A 15,604-nucleotide genomic window follows, 5' to 3' on the forward strand; every position below is an offset into this window, starting at 1 on the left:
ATTCGCCCATAGAGAGAACTTTGGTAAATGTGCAGCAGCTAAATCAAAGCCTTCAACAAGTGAGTTGAAGGGAAACACCTTGGTTAATTTAGCTATGTAGTGAAATCTCTAAGAAGGGCAGGCGCTCAGCCTGAGGTTTTGTGATGTGACTGAGGCAGGGCTTCTGGATACTTGGTAAGGAGCCCATGTCTCATTCTTTGCAGGCCTCCTAAGACTAGGAGACAATAAGGTATAGAAGAGAGAGCCCCCACTCAGATGTGCCTTGTGAGTAAAGTACATTCCCCACCTCCAGAGCTTTTACAGTTTGAGAGAGAGAAACTTTCTTGAATACCTCTTGAGTTGTGCAGGAGTGTGTCTTACTGATGGAGACCTTCAAAATTTGACAGCTCTTACAATTTCATCGTGAATCTTGTGTTATTTGGTGGGGTTTTTTTTCTTAAGGTCCCAAGTTCTAGAGTCATCTGAGACTGTGAGAATCTCAGTTTTCTTTTTTATTTTCTTTTTTTTTAAAGTTAGTGTCTAGCTCTCTTGCTTGTGGAGAATAACTTGAAAATGCAGATCTTAAAGGCTCAAGTATCAGAAGGGAAATCTACAGAACTCAAAATATATTATTTAAAATTGTCATGATTTTTAAGGCAATTTTGTGGTTCTTTTTGATTCATGATTTTTGAATGCTTGAAGTTGGCAATACTGTAGAGGAAACCCACCTGCAGCATGTTTTATGAACTCTTTGGCTAGGGAAGGCGTTGGGGTTTAATTACCTTATTTCCATAGCCATCCTTTTACCCGTGGTTCAGATAGCCAGACCTTTTGGTTCAGATCATTTTAGTGAGCTTTGTTTTTTTTTTAAAAGCAGTAGTATCGATTAGTGTCCCTATCTGAAATTAGTAAGGATCAGTGTCTCTAGGCCCTGATTCAGCAAGGTGGTTAAACATATTAATGCTCTCATTAAAGTCGTTGGGATTACAGACATGCTTAAATACCTTGCTGAATCTGGGCCCTAGTTACTAGTATGGGCAGAGGCTATGTTAATGAGAAGATGTAGTGCTACTATGACAACACCTTTGTTACTTCTAAGGGCAAGGCACAATATATACTGGATGATTCAGGATGCCTGAGCAACTCAGACTGAGCTGATTACTAGGGTAATTAATACAAGTTGCTGCACCATCTCTCCTGACAAATCTGAGGCCTGAATGTCTAATACACACCGCAAGGTGGACATTTAAATTCTGTGCCAGATTGGCTATTTGTCAGCCACACATTTGGGACTAATTACTAATTAATTTTTCCTAGCTAATGTAGGTATTTTTTATCAGTGTGTGGAATCTAGAATAACTTAAACCTTCTGCAAATTAGCTAATTGTAATTTGAATTCTCTCACCTAAGTGAGACATAATAGTTTATCAGCTCTTAATTAGATTGGACTTTTTCAAGGAGCAGTTTCCTGTTTTTTGACAGAAAGATATACATCTTGTTTCTCTTGTAGTGAACAGAAAAAGCAGCCTTACCTTTAATTGACAAATCAGTCTGCATTTGTTGTTGTTTTCGTCATTGTGATGAATGGCAAGTCGCCATTTAATACCGGGATCACTTATCAACTTGTGCAGCAAACATCAGTTTCCTCAAAAAGAACACTGATTATACAAGAAGGAGAGCTTGAATGCAATCTTATTAAATTGCAAATGGATGCTTGAGATTTTATATTAAAAACACTTGAAGCTTACAGAACATCTTCTAAGTTCCGATGGTTTTACAAGCATCAATTAAACTCCACAACCTCTCTGTGGATGAAATGTATATATTAGCCTGCCCATTTTACAGACGTCAAAACTAAAGGAACACAAAAGTTACATAAGTTGCCCAAGACCACACTGAGTTAATTGCAAAGCCAAGAATAGAAGCCATAACACCTTACTCGCAGTGCCATGCATTAGCCACTAGACCATACTCCCTCCTTAAGGCCTCTTCTATCCTGGAGAATTTTTTTCATGCTAAATAACATCAGTTGTTCCTAGCATACTGAGCCTCTGTGCAGACATTTGTTACAAACATTGTCAAGGTATGTGTGCTTTAGACCATTTGTTAGATCTGCTGCAAGCAACTCTTAATAATTATTGACTTCTTTACTTGGGCTAATGTAGATGAGAAGCACTGGCCTGTTGTCAGTAGTCCTGTTAGCACTGTCCCACAGTGCACAAGCCACTGGGTGAAATCTCCCAGAAACCACTGCACATAGCTGTTATGCCAGAGTTTCTGTCATAGGTTACTGGGAGCAATGCACTCTACTGCTGCGTGTAGACATAGCAGGGTGGATAAATGGAAGTGAAGTGGAATTACTAGCATGGAAGCTCTGTAACATGCTCATGATGCACAGGCCAATACTAATGTTTTAATTGCACACAGTGGAACAGTCAGTGTGGTTGAGGCCTTTCAGTGAAATGAAAACTTTAATACCTCCATTAACAGCCATCAGGTCACTTGCAGGATGCCGAAACAGTGATAACTTTATGACAACAGAGAAAATCATTTGCTACCATTTAAGGTCTAGCAATAGTAAAATTACTAAAGGGCAAAAATACAGAATAAACATAGAATTGCCAGTTTTGATTGGACATATGCCTTGAGGTTTCATCACATGACATAATATTTAATTAAAGATTAATCTTTGATTCCTGGAAACTCCAGGACAATCCTGGAGGCTTGGCAATAATTTTAAACGGCTTCTAGAGAATTACGAGGCCTGAGACAGTAGACCCAGGCCTGCCCAGCCTGCCCTCTGGAGTGATAGCTTCCCTCCATCAGCCTCTCTTGAGATAAGGGCAAACAAAGGAGAAATTAGGATCTTTCAGCAGGAGATTGCCACAAGAAGAAGGAAGTAGTTGAATTGCTATTCATCTTGATAAGCAATTCAAGGTGAGTGTATTTGATAAACTATGTGTTAGGACAACCAGGGCTTAAAGCACTTTCACTACTCATTAAAATGAGATCTTCAGCTAAGCACTTGCTAATGGGATCAGCATCTGATTTTTCTCCATGTCAAGGACCCTCCATTACAAGGCACTTTTACAGATGGCTTGGATGACTGCAAGGGCTCTTTAGCAGCATGTTGGCTGCACACATGCATGGAGAGGATATCTTTCAAGAAAAGAATAGATTTTAATCTGGTGAGATGAACTAGGGTATAAAATTAATAATTTTTTTTTAAAAAGAGGCCTCTGATGCTACTGCAGTTTAAATAGTAAATGATGATAATTGCCTGGAGTTATTTCGCCTTCCTCTGCAGCCTGGGCCACGGGCCACTTACAGGTTTAAACTAGTATAAACGGTGGAGTCTCTGTAACTCAAAGTCTTTAAATCATGATTCAAGGACTTCAGTAACTCAACCAGAAGTTAGGGGTGTGTTACAGGAGTGAATGGGTGAGGTTCTGTGGCCTGCTGTATGCAGGAGGTCAGACTAGATAATCATTATGGTCCCTTCTGGCCTTAAAGGCCATGAGTCTCATAATCTCTAGAGAAATGTAGATCATATAAAAATAGGCTGGAAATTTTAAGTAGTGGGAGTAATTCCATTTTGGGTGCCCAGATTGAGACATTAAGGCTTGTTTTTCAGATGTGCCGAGTATCCCAGTTTAAGTCAGTGGGAGCTGCGGATGCTTAGTGCCTCTGGCTTTGAATGTCTCACGTGGTGCCCCAGAGAATGAGTCACTCACAATCAGTAGCCAGGTTTGAAAAATGTGGCTGCTAATAAATATTTGAACATGACTGACAGACTCTGCTGAGGCAAAGCCAAACATTAGAGTGGCCAGATAACTTAATTCCCTGGGAATGTCCCAGTTTTGCACGTGTGTCACAGGCAATTACATTGAAATGGTGTTGCTTTCCAGTTTCAGTATAGCTGGCTGGCTAGCTACTGCCCCACTCGCAATCCCCAGACCCATCTGTCTCTGATCTTAGTCTTGGCACAGCACTGCCCCAGTGAATTGTTGTAGGACTCATCCTGAAAAGGAGCCTCTGACACTCCACGGCACCTAGTCTTGTGGGTTTTGGAACTCTGCAAAATCCACTGTATGCTACAGCATCCATTTCACTGTGCGGCACAGATACAGCCAGGGGCGGCTCCAGGCACCAGCGCAGCAAGCACGTGCCTGGGGCAGCAAGCCGCAGGGGGCGGTGTGCCGGTCGCTGTGAGGGCAGCAGTCAGGCAGCCTTCGGCGGCATGCCTGCGGGAGGTACACCGGTCCCGTGGCTTCGGCGGTAATTCGGCGGTGGGTACCCTGAAGGCGCGGGACCAGCAGATCACCCGCAGAAACGCCGCCGAAGCCGCGTGACCAGCAGACCGTCCGCAGGCATACCGCCGAAGGCCGCCTGACTGCCGTGCTTGGGGCGGCAAAAAACATAGAGCCGCCCCTGGATACAGCTGAGCTCCAAGGTTATTTTTAAAGAGGGAATGGAGCACCTGGACTCAAAGGAGAATGAGATGGAGAGTGCACCAACACAGCCTGGGAGAGCACTTGGTGGGCAAGGGAAAGAATTAAGACCATTTGCAGCTGATCCCCATAACAAGCAATTTCATCTCAGACTTAGAGCTGCCTTCCCCCACTACTCCCTCAGAGAGACCTCCTCTCCAGATGCTGAAACCTTTCTGCACCAACCACCCATGACAATATTTTTTTAAAAAGAAAAGTATTTAAAACATTTGCCCTCCCTATCGAGGATTTAGATATCTCGAGTGCTGATAGACAGAGATGTCTAGTGAACAGAGCACAAGATTATAACCCAGAAATGCTTGAGTTTTCATCCTATCTGCACCATTCACTTCCTATGTGATCTTGAGCAGGTCACACCCTCTCTGCCTCACTTTCCCCATCTGTAACATGGGGATGTTGATACTTATTTCCTTATTTCACGGGGCTCACGATGTTCGTAACGTTCTCAGATACTATGATGAGAGTGATAGAGTGAGATTAAATACCTCCCTCAGACAGCGCCAGCCTGCACCAGCACATGCCTTAGCACTCATATTCCTTCCCCTTCATAAACGTAATTTGTCCCATTAGATGCACAGGTGAGATTTAGCACTTGTTATGTGAGGGCAGAATAGAAGTAGCAGTCGGTAGCAGTCAGGATCAGAACTTGGTACTTCGTGGGCCCCAGTCTTGTTCTCTGCCCAATAGACATGCCGCTGCTCAAAACTCTAGTTATTTAAATCCTGGGAAGAGAGACCAGGTATTTAAAAAAACAACAACATTCTCCCTGATTTCCTATAGCAGAACTCTCATCTTCCGGCTTGTTATCGCCACACACTCTCCTATGCCCCATATTTCTTTCACAGGTAGTTATTTCTAGCCAGTGCTAAGGTGCCCATTAGTCAACTACACTTTGGAGGCCTAATTATCAGAGCCCCTGAGTTCTCTGGACTTGGCAATATTTCTTCCTGTCAAAACTACTGCACACAGAACACTAATGAATACAGGATGACCAGTGACCTCTGCGTGTGTACGTTCCACCAGGGGGTTGGATTACTTTGTTAATCCACAGTTCTACAGTTGTAGGTCCCTCCTTATAAATGACTTGTGCCACATATATACTCAATTTGCACATTCTTTATAGAGAGAAATCTCTGACTGCAGTTCTCAGTTACCCATCCATCCTCATAGGTCACAGAACACAGAGTACACTCATCAAACTACAGGACCTGAAGCACAACAGGGACACTTGTTAAGTACAGAGTAGAAGCAGAAAACAAGCAGAGAGGAAGGCTAGATAGGAAATCAGCCTAATCACACAAGTACCACTGCTGTACCAAAGAGAAACTTTCCATTAAAGTCACGTGGAGAGGATCAGCTAGCAGTTATGTTTTGTGTAGCGAGGGGAGGAGCGGGAGATATCACCGGCTGGTTACGGTCAAGTACCGTCCTGAACAAGTGCACTCTGTGACAAGTAAGGGCTCCGTCCCATTCAGGCACATTGGCATACATCACCATGCTGGGTGTGACTTGAACTTGCTATATTGTACGGGGATCTTGTTAGGGCTCCGAAGATATGCAGTGTCCAGCCTGGATAGTAGCTGGATGAATGGGAGACTTCTAGGGGGAAAACAAGGTGACGTTGACAATTCAGGAGGTGGGAATCTTCCCTCTAGTAACCACTCAGTTACTGCTCTGGCGTGGTGCTGGGAGTAGAAGGTTGGTAGAGGAGGTTTAATCTTTTGAATGAAATGCAAAATTGAGGTCTGGAAATGGGAAGGATGGTATCTCAGGAGCCCCACTCGTATTCCCAAAGGAATAATTGCAGTACGCTCCATTTACCTACATTTTCCTGTTGCCTGAACTGGATATAGTCTTTCTTTTCTGTTTCTGGAGTGTCCTGATGCAATTTAATGGCATTTAAAGCCCCCTGCACTGAGACAGGACCAAGTAAACCTCCTAGACCATGGCTAACAGGTGTTTGTCTAACCCAGTGGTCTCCAGCCTTTTTACGCCCAAGATCGTTGTTTGAATTTAAAGGCAACCCAGGATCTACCCTGCCCCTTCCCTGAGGCCCTGCCCTGCTCACTCCATTCCCCCCCGTCGCTCGCTCTCCTCCACCTTCACTGGGCTGGGGCAGGCAGTTGGAGTTCGGGAGGGGGTGCGGGCTCTGGGCTGGAGCCGAGGGGTTCTCAATGTGGGAGGGGGCTCTGCGCTGAGCCTGGGGTAGGGGATTGGGTGCAGTAGGAGGTGATGGGTGCAAGTTCTGGGAGGGAGTTTGGGTGCAGGAGGGGACTCCAGGCTGGGGCAGAGTGTTGGAGGGGGTATGGGGTGCTGGCTCTGAGAGGGGGCTCAGGGATGGAGCAGGGGGTTTGGCTGCAGGAGGGGGTACGGGGTGCTGGCTCTGAGAGGGGGCTCAGGGCTGGGGCAGGGGGCTCAGGGTGCAGGAGGGGTGTGGGGGGCTGGCTCGGCGCGGGGGCTCCGGGCTGTGGCTGGCGGTTGGGCGGCAGGCGGGGCCTCAGGGTGCAGGAGGGGGTACGGGATGCTGGCTCTGGGAGGGGAGTCAGGGCTGGGGCAGGAGATTTGGCTGCGGGAGGGGCTCAGGGTGCAGGAGGGGTTTGGGGTGCTGGCTCTGAGAGGGGGCTCAGGGCTGTGGCAGGAGGTTTGGCTGCAGGAGGGGGCTCAGGGTGCAGGAGGGGGTACGGGGTGCTGGCTCTGGGAGGGGGGTCCGGGCTGGGGCAGGAGGTTTGGCTGCAGGAGGGGGCTCAGGGTGCAGGAGGGGGTATGGGGTGCTGGCTCTGGAAGGGGGCTCAGGGCTGGGGCAGGGGGTTGGGGTGCAGGAGGGGGCTCAGGATGCAGGAGGGGGTATGGGGTGCTGGCTCTGGGAGGGGGCTCAGGGCTGGGGCAGAGGGTTGGAGTGCTAACCTAATTAATGGCAGTAATTTTTTAAAAGAAAACTTTTAGTTTTTTTTAATCATTAACATCATATTAATTTTTCCCCTTAATGGATTAAAAAATTCCTGAGATTGATGGTGGCTGAAGTCCATTACCAAATCTTCCTAGATTTGTGTATTTATAGAATGCCCTACTTCCAGTTTTGCCTATTTACCTGACAACTGTGTAGGACTGTCTAGCCTTGCTAACTTAGCTTAAATGTGCAACCCTGCTTTCTGTGCATTACTGAAAAAAAATATAATTTTTTAAAATCTTCTGGAAGTGAATGAGAGTTTATGCAATAGTTTACTACTTGAGTGTCAAATGCTGGTGGCTTTACTCACTTGGGTAGTCCCTCTGAAGTCAACATTAAAGTTACTGCTCAGGTGAGCACATGCTTAAATGGTTTGCTAATAAGGAAGGGATTATTCATGTGCTTAAAGTTAAGTCCTAGCTTAAGTATCTTGCTGTTTGAGGCCTTAATATTTAGTATCCTACAAATTCTTTGAAAGAAAATACTATCTCAGCTTTAACTGCAGAAGCACTGTGGCAGTATGGTTTGAAAGAAATATAAAATTTGTTGTCATTTGTTATTAATGAGATCACAGATAATACGGTAGTTAATTTGCAGCTTTTATCAAATACACATGGTTTATACTGTATCAAGCACTTGTCTTGCATCTCTCAAACTATGAACAAGCATTCAGGTTTCAAGAATTGTTTGGACAATTTTGTATGTGTGTGTGTTAATTCTGGTGCAGTCTTTGAAACGGGATTGTTAACTTGTGCATATGAGTTCTTGTCACGCAATGACAGCACTGAAGACAAGCACTTAGCATTTTCAATCCTGACAGACCTTTGACAGACTGATTTAAACAATGATTTACATACATTACCCAGAGCAATTAAACAGGCAGAAGTAGGATTACTGAATTTTCATTTTGCTGTAACCATTCATTGTTGCTGAAGAACTTCTGCAGGCTGAGTATGGGCACTTCCATGTGTTTCCCCTAGGACATTAACTTCTGCCCTGGCTGGATTGGTTGCATTGCTTTGTCTTGCACTAACCAAGGAGAAATGTGGCTGTGAAAGCTTAGTGGCAGAACACTGCACTCTGCACAGCAGATTTTTAGGAACATATCCAGAGCTTGCACTTGATGTTGTCTTTTGATGATGTTGGAGGGAAGGAGCAAGGTGGCAGCAAACCATTCTATGTGGAGCATATCCTGCTCTGTCCTTAGCAACAGCTCACGACCTAAAATTGTGGGTGGAAGAGGAGTTCAGTCAGAAGATAAGAGGAAAGGCTGACCTTGGTTCCTCTTTCTCAGCCTTCTGAGTGGTGCAACCAAGTAGGTGTCTTTAAACTGGCCTGTTAGAGATTTCTAGTTCTTCCGCTGATCTTTTCACCCTCTTCTTTTCCCTCTCTTTGCAGGTTATTTCCAGGATTTGTTGAACAAGTCAGAGAAGGCCCTCTATGACACTTTTCCTAGCATGTATGGAGAGCTATACAGCCAGAACGTCAAGCTCTTCAAGGACTTGTACAGCGAGCTGCGGCGCTATTACCGGGGCTCCAACATCAACCTGGAAGAGGCCCTCAACGAGTTCTGGACACGCCTGCTGGAGCGCCTCTTCAAGCTGATGAATCCCCAGTACCACATCACTGACGAGTACCTGGACTGCATGGTGAAACACTCGGAGCAGCACAAACCCTTTGGAGAAGTTCCGAGGGACCTGAAGCTGAAGGCGACAAGAGCTTTCATCGCAGTGCGCTCCTATGTGCAGGGGCTTAGCGTGGGCAGTGACGTTGTCAAAAAGGTCTCTCAGGTAGGTCATGAGACAAATCTCCTCTGTATCCACCCTGGCATCCTTCCCCACCTAACATTTCCAGCACCCTATTTACTGCTGATGTGCATTGGGTTGTTGTGCTGTTTTTCTTAAACCTTCATCATTACTGGGCAGGCAGGGTTGTTGATAATCAACATCCTCTGCTTGTATAAACAATTGTCTGAGGGTCATCTACCAAATAGCAAGCTGGGGCTGTTATAAACACTGACAGAGCAGGAGAATGGAGGTGCAACTCACCGCAAATCAAACTTTACATCAGTTTAACTATGTGGCATGCTGCCGGGGAAGCTCTAGTCATCCAGATTGTCTAGTTGTTCGGTTGCTTATATATATTCCCAGGACTTTCCTGGCAAGGATATTGCCATGCCTTTACATCACATTGTGTTATTTTCCTCCTTGGTGGTGATATGATGTCAGGCATGGAAAACTGACTTGCAAAGAACATGCTGGGAATGCGTGCAAGAGGTGCATGTCGGTGGGTGATTCTTATGTCTGTATCTATAGCAGTATGTATTTATACAGCGTGTGTGTGTATAGAGAGAGGGTGAGTTTGTAGAGTGCATTGGGGTCTTTGGGGGTGAAGGGTGCTCTATACATGTAAATTAATGCTATTGAATGTGACTTTTTGTGGGATAAAATTGTATGCATCCTCTGGTACAAGAGGAACCTTTCAGAGCGGGAGGGAGGCTATCATACTTGGTCAAGGTATTCAGGCTTTTTACAGAGGTAGTGTGATGTAGTTGTTCCATGGTCTACAGATGAAACCTTGACAATCCATTTTATAAGATTACTTGCATACTTCATGTGAAGATGGCAATTGGCAGGATAAGGATCGGGGTGTGACTAAACTATGAATGCAAAAATTGAAATAGCAATTAATTTCCTGGAAAGAAAATGCTTGGAAGAGGACAGCATTATTTGTTACAGCGAGTCCAGACTTAGATCTCAGAGAGACATGTTAATGTGCTAACAGTGACCAACCCTTTCATTTATCAATGCGTTACTATAAAACTGTTCAGCTACACAAAAGCCTTTGCACATCTTATTAATGTCACACTCTCTTGGCACTTACAGCAGATAAAAGAGGAAAACGGTATAAGTTAAAAGCGACAGAAGTAAAATATTTTTTCATAAATCCTTTGAATTGCTGAGTGTTTCAGCTTTATGCACCCGAATCCAACTTTAGTCCTGGTTAGGTGAGTCTGAGGGGATAAGGTGAGTGGCTGACAAGTTTTCTTTTTCCTTTTCCTTGTCCCTGGAGTTGCCCCATTCTCTTTTCCTTGCATAAACGCAGCTATAGCTGTTCATAAATTGATTCATTTTCAGCACCACTGGTTTTTGAAATGGAATATCATTTGTATTATATTGATGTATATTGGTTTTTACCCACTCTGATATGTACAATGTGGATTTTAAATTCTTAGAGTGTTTGATTCCACTGCCATGCTTCTGAGTTCTTTTAATCATTTCAGCAGCACTTTATCAAACAAGGTACAGATAAACTGTGTGAAAAATGTCCATCTTTCTGATCAACTGATAAAAGTATGAAGTTCCAGAGAAGGTAGCACTGCCTCTTCCTTCACTCTCCGTTCCTTCTCCAGATCCAAATTCCTTCTGCCTGGATGACTTGTCCTCAAAACAAAACTAATCAAACCCACTGTTTTTAAAAATATTATTATTATTATTATTATTATTATTATATTTTATAAACAGCATCCATATGAAACTTCTAAAACTGGTACAGTTTGCTGAACAGCTCAAAAACCTCAGCAAATCCAGCCCATGTTCAGTTTGTAATTAAACCCACAAATTGGCAAGTTTCACCTGTTTCTTCAGGAATTTTCTGCATAGTTCTAGTAGCACCACTGAAGGAACAGGGAGGTGGAGACTGGACTGCTGACACATAAGTTTTGCTTCACAAATGTCTTGGTAGCCAGTAATTATGTAGAGAACATACGGCCTGGTTCACCAGTGCTTTTCATCTTGCATGGGCATTTACACTGTGTTCAGTCGATGTAAAATGCAGTGTTTTGCACGCTTTGCACAGGAGTTAATGACTGCATAAGGGATAAAGCAGTGGAGAATCTGGTCCGTAGAACTGTACATAATCATCAATACTTTTTGTACGAGCATTGATGTGATTGTTTTTTTAATAACTTGCTGACAGGGTGCAAGTTTAACCTGAAATTTATTGGATTCTTTCAATTTATTCCCAATTCCAGGTGATCTGTTGGATTCCCCGTTAACTAGATAAAGAGCAGTTCAGATTATTGGCCTTTTAGAGTATCCTATTTAATCTGAACAAGTTTTTCAACCAGCGTTTTAATTTGACAAATGTTTTATGTTGCTTTGTTTTTATGATTATAGGGATTTTTCTAGGCTTAAAGGTTGAGAACAAAAACCTTTTCAGCCAGGAACTTTCTTTAAAAATAATGTTTGAACTGAAATTTCATGCTTGGTCTCAAACCAGTTGTGGATGTTTTGCTCAGAAGCTGTACAGAAAACCCACTGAACAAGTTTGAGTTAGACAAGTATAAACTAGGGCTGTCGATAAATCTCAGTTAACTCATGTGATTAACTCAAAAAAATTAATTGCGATTAATCGCAGTTTTAATCTCATTGTTAAACAATAGAATACCATTTGAAATTTATTAAATATTTTGGATGTTTTTCTACATTTTCAAATATATTGATTTCAGTTACAACAAAGAATACAAAGTGTACACTGCTCACTTTGTATTATTTTTATTACAAATATTTGCACTGTAAAAATGATAAAAGAAACAGTATTTTTCAATTTACTTCATACAAGTATTTTAGAGCAATCTCTTTATTGTGAAGTGCAGTTTACAAATGTAGATTTTTTTTTGTTCCATAACTGCACTCAAAAACAAAACAATGCAAAACTTTAGCACCTACAAGTCCACTCAGTCCTACTTCTTATTCAGCTAATCTGTACGACCAACAAGTTTGTTTACATTTACAAGAGATAATGCTGCCCACTTCTTATTTACAATGTCACCAGAAAGTGAGAACAAGCGTTCGCATGGGACTTTTGTAGCCGGCATTGCAAGGTATTTACGTGCCAGATATGCTAAACATTCATATGCCCCTTCATGCTTCAGCCACCATTCCAGAGGACATGCTTTCATGCTGATGATGCTCTTTAAAGCAAATGCATTCATTACATTTATGACTGAACTCCTTGGGGGAGAATTGTATGTCTCCAGCTCTATTTTACCCACTTTCTGCCATATATTTCATGTTATAGCAGTCTCAGATGATGACTCAGTACGTGTTGTTCATTTTAAGAATACTTTTGCTGCAGATTTGACAAAACACAAAGAAGGTACCAGTGTGAGATTTCTAAATATAGCTACAGTCCTTAATCCAAGGTTTAAGAATCTGAAGTGCCTTCCAAAATCTGAGAGGGACAAGGTGTGGAACATGCTTTCAGAAGTCTTAAAAGAGCAACACTCTGATGCAGAAACTACAGAACCTAAACCACCAAAAAAGAAAATCAACCCTCTGCTGGTGGCATCTGACTCAGATGATGAAAATGAACATGTCGGTCCACACTGCTTTGGATTGTTATCAAGCAGAGCCCGTCATCAGCATGGATGTTATAATTGAAATCAATTTATTTGAAAATGTAGAAAACATCAAAAAATATTAAAATAAATGGCATTCTATTATTGTTTAACAATGCGATTAATCACGGTTAAGTTTTTTAATCGCTTGACAGCCCTAGTATAAACTAATATTTTTTGTACTTCTAAGAAATTGTTTTGACTTTTTTTTGCACTCAAAACAACAAAATAATGGTTATGCCATTTTCTGACAGGCTACTTGCTCCCATCAGACTTCTTATCTCCACGGGTATGTGCAGTTCCTGCTCCAAGCAAGCAGCTTCTATTCCACTTGCATCCCAGCTGAACCTGCCCATGTACCTTTCAATCACAGCTAGAGTAGCTGCACACAGAGCCTGCTGGGAGACAAATGGCACAGGAACTGGCTGAAGTGTTGGGTGGATATGAAGTCTGGCAGCTGGTGGCAAGAGAAGAAATGCAACGTTGGCGAAGTAGGGAGGCAGCAGTCATTAGAAATTACAGAATCCTGCCTCTTGTGCAGTCAGAGACAGCCTCTCTCTCTCTCCTCCCCATTACGAAGCTCCTCGGAGAGTCCAGTCTGAAAAGTATTATGGTTTCCCCAGCGTTGTTTGCATTGCATTTTAAGAGAAGGCCTTGTAACAGCTGTAATGAGGATGAAGGATACAAAGATGATATATACTGGTACTGCAAGAGCAGACAAAACAAGTCAAAACCAAGAAGGTCTCATTCTAAGGGCTCTATCTTGCAATGAATTTCAGGTGGGGCCAGATCCACTCATGTGCAACAGCTTGCAAGTCAGAGGTCAAAAGAGACTGCCAACTCAAAGAATACATACAAGTAAACTTTCTACTATTATTATTCACTGTGTTGTTACTGATCACCTAATTAGACGTTCACCTTACCGAGGAAAACTATGCACTGTGCACACTTAGAATACTCTTATTGTCACTTATAACGTCACTGCTCTTTAACAATTATTTTTTAAACTTAAACAACGATTAATCAGTGAGGACTAGCCACATGATAAAACTTCAGTTTAACAGAAATCAGCAGCTTTCTCCTACAGTCACTGCAAATCACCCTTGGTTTTAAGGAATAATCACTGAGACAAACTTTGAACCATAGTAATGGGAGATGAAGCTTTTCATTCCTTGGTTATTGGTGCAAACATGGCTCAACCTTGACACTGGACTTATCTGTTCAGCAGCTTCTGTAAAAGGATTTTGGAGGTCTCAGTCCATTGGCCAGTAGACCGTGTATGCATGCAACATGCACAGTGGATATGCTTCTTAGGGTACGTCTACACTACAAGACTATTTCGAATTAACTTAATTCGAATTTGTGGAATCGACCTTATGAAGTCGAATTTGTGTATCCACACTTAGGACACTAATTCGACTTTGTGAGTCCACACTAACGGGGCCAGCATCGACTTTGGAAGCGTTGCACTGTGGGAAGCTATCCCACAGTTCCCGCAGTCCCCGCTGCCCATTGGAATGCTGGGTAGAGCCCCCAATGCCTGCTGGGGAAAAAAAATGTGTCGAGGGTGGTTTTGGGTAACTGTCGTCATTGAACCGTCAATCACGCCCTCCCTCCCTGAAAGCGCCGGCGGGAAATCTGTTCGCGCCCTTCTCTGGTCAGTTACAGCGCAGACACCACAGCACTGCGAGCATGGAGCCCGCTGCGATCATCGCTGCACTTATGGCCGTTGTCAACTCCTCGCACCTTATCGTCCACCTCTTCCACAGTCAGCTGCTGAGAAATTGGGCGAGGAGGCTCCGGCAGCGCGGTGAGGAGAGTGGCGCAGGCCTCTCACAAAGCAGGGTACGCCGTGCAGTGGAGATCATGGTGGCAATGGGTCAAGTTCATGGTGTGGAACGGCGATTCTGGGCCCAGGAAACAAGCACGGACTGGTGGGACCGCATAGTGCTGCAGGTCTGGGATGAATCACAGTGGCTGCGAAACTTCAGGATGCGTAAGGGCACTTTCCTTGAACTCTGTGACTTGCTGGCCCCTGCCCTGAAACGCCAGGACACCCGGATGCGAGCAGCCCTGACTGTGCAGAAGCGAGTGGCCATAGCCCTCTGGAAACTTGCAACGCCAGACAGCTACCGGTCAGTAGCGAACCACTTTGGCGTCGGCAAATCTACTGTAGGGCTTGCTGTGATTCAAGTAGCCCACGCAATCGTTGAGCAGCTGCTCTCAAAGGTAGTGACTCTAGGAAACGTCGAGGTCGTCAGAGATGGCTTCACCGCGATGGGATTCCCAAACTGCGGTGGGGCTATAGATGGGACTCACATCCCTATCCTGGGACCAGCCCACCAGGCCAGCCACTACATTAACCGAAAGGGCTACTTTTCTATGGTGCTGCAAGCACTGGTGGACCATAGGGGACGTTTTACCAACATCTACGTCGGGTGGCCGGGCAAGGTTCATGACGCGTGTATGTTCAGGAACTCTGATCTGTTTAGACGCCTCCAGGCAGGTAGTTTCTTCCCAGACCACAAAATAACGGTTGGGGATGTGCAGATGCCTACAGTGATCCTCGGGGACCCAGCCTACCCGCTAATGCCCTGGCTCATGAAGCCCTATACAGGCGCCTTGGACAGTGAGAAGGAACTCTTCAACTACCGGCTGAGCAAGTGCAGAATGGTGGTGGAGTGTGCTTTCGGACGTCTCAAGGGGAGATGGCGGAGCTTACTCACTCGCTCGGACCTCAGCGTAAAAAATATCCCCGTTCTTATT

The 15,604-nt window shown here is 44.1% G+C and overlaps 1 protein-coding gene across 2 annotated transcripts in view; it reads left to right on the forward strand.

The window, feature by feature from the left end:
- Positions 1–15,604, forward strand: part of GPC1 (glypican 1) — a 303,663-nt gene that overhangs the window by 231,289 nt on the left and 56,770 nt on the right. For both annotated transcript variants that reach the window (XM_039487900.1, XM_039487901.1), the window contains exon 3: positions 8,836–9,227. In XM_039487900.1, coding sequence (XP_039343834.1) covers positions 8,836–9,227 — 392 coding nt within the window. The remainder of the gene's footprint in view (positions 1–8,835; positions 9,228–15,604) is intronic.

This window comes from Mauremys reevesii, linkage group 9, assembly GCF_016161935.1.
Source record: "Mauremys reevesii isolate NIE-2019 linkage group 9, ASM1616193v1, whole genome shotgun sequence".
Classification (NCBI taxonomy): Eukaryota; Metazoa; Chordata; order Testudines; family Geoemydidae; genus Mauremys; species Mauremys reevesii.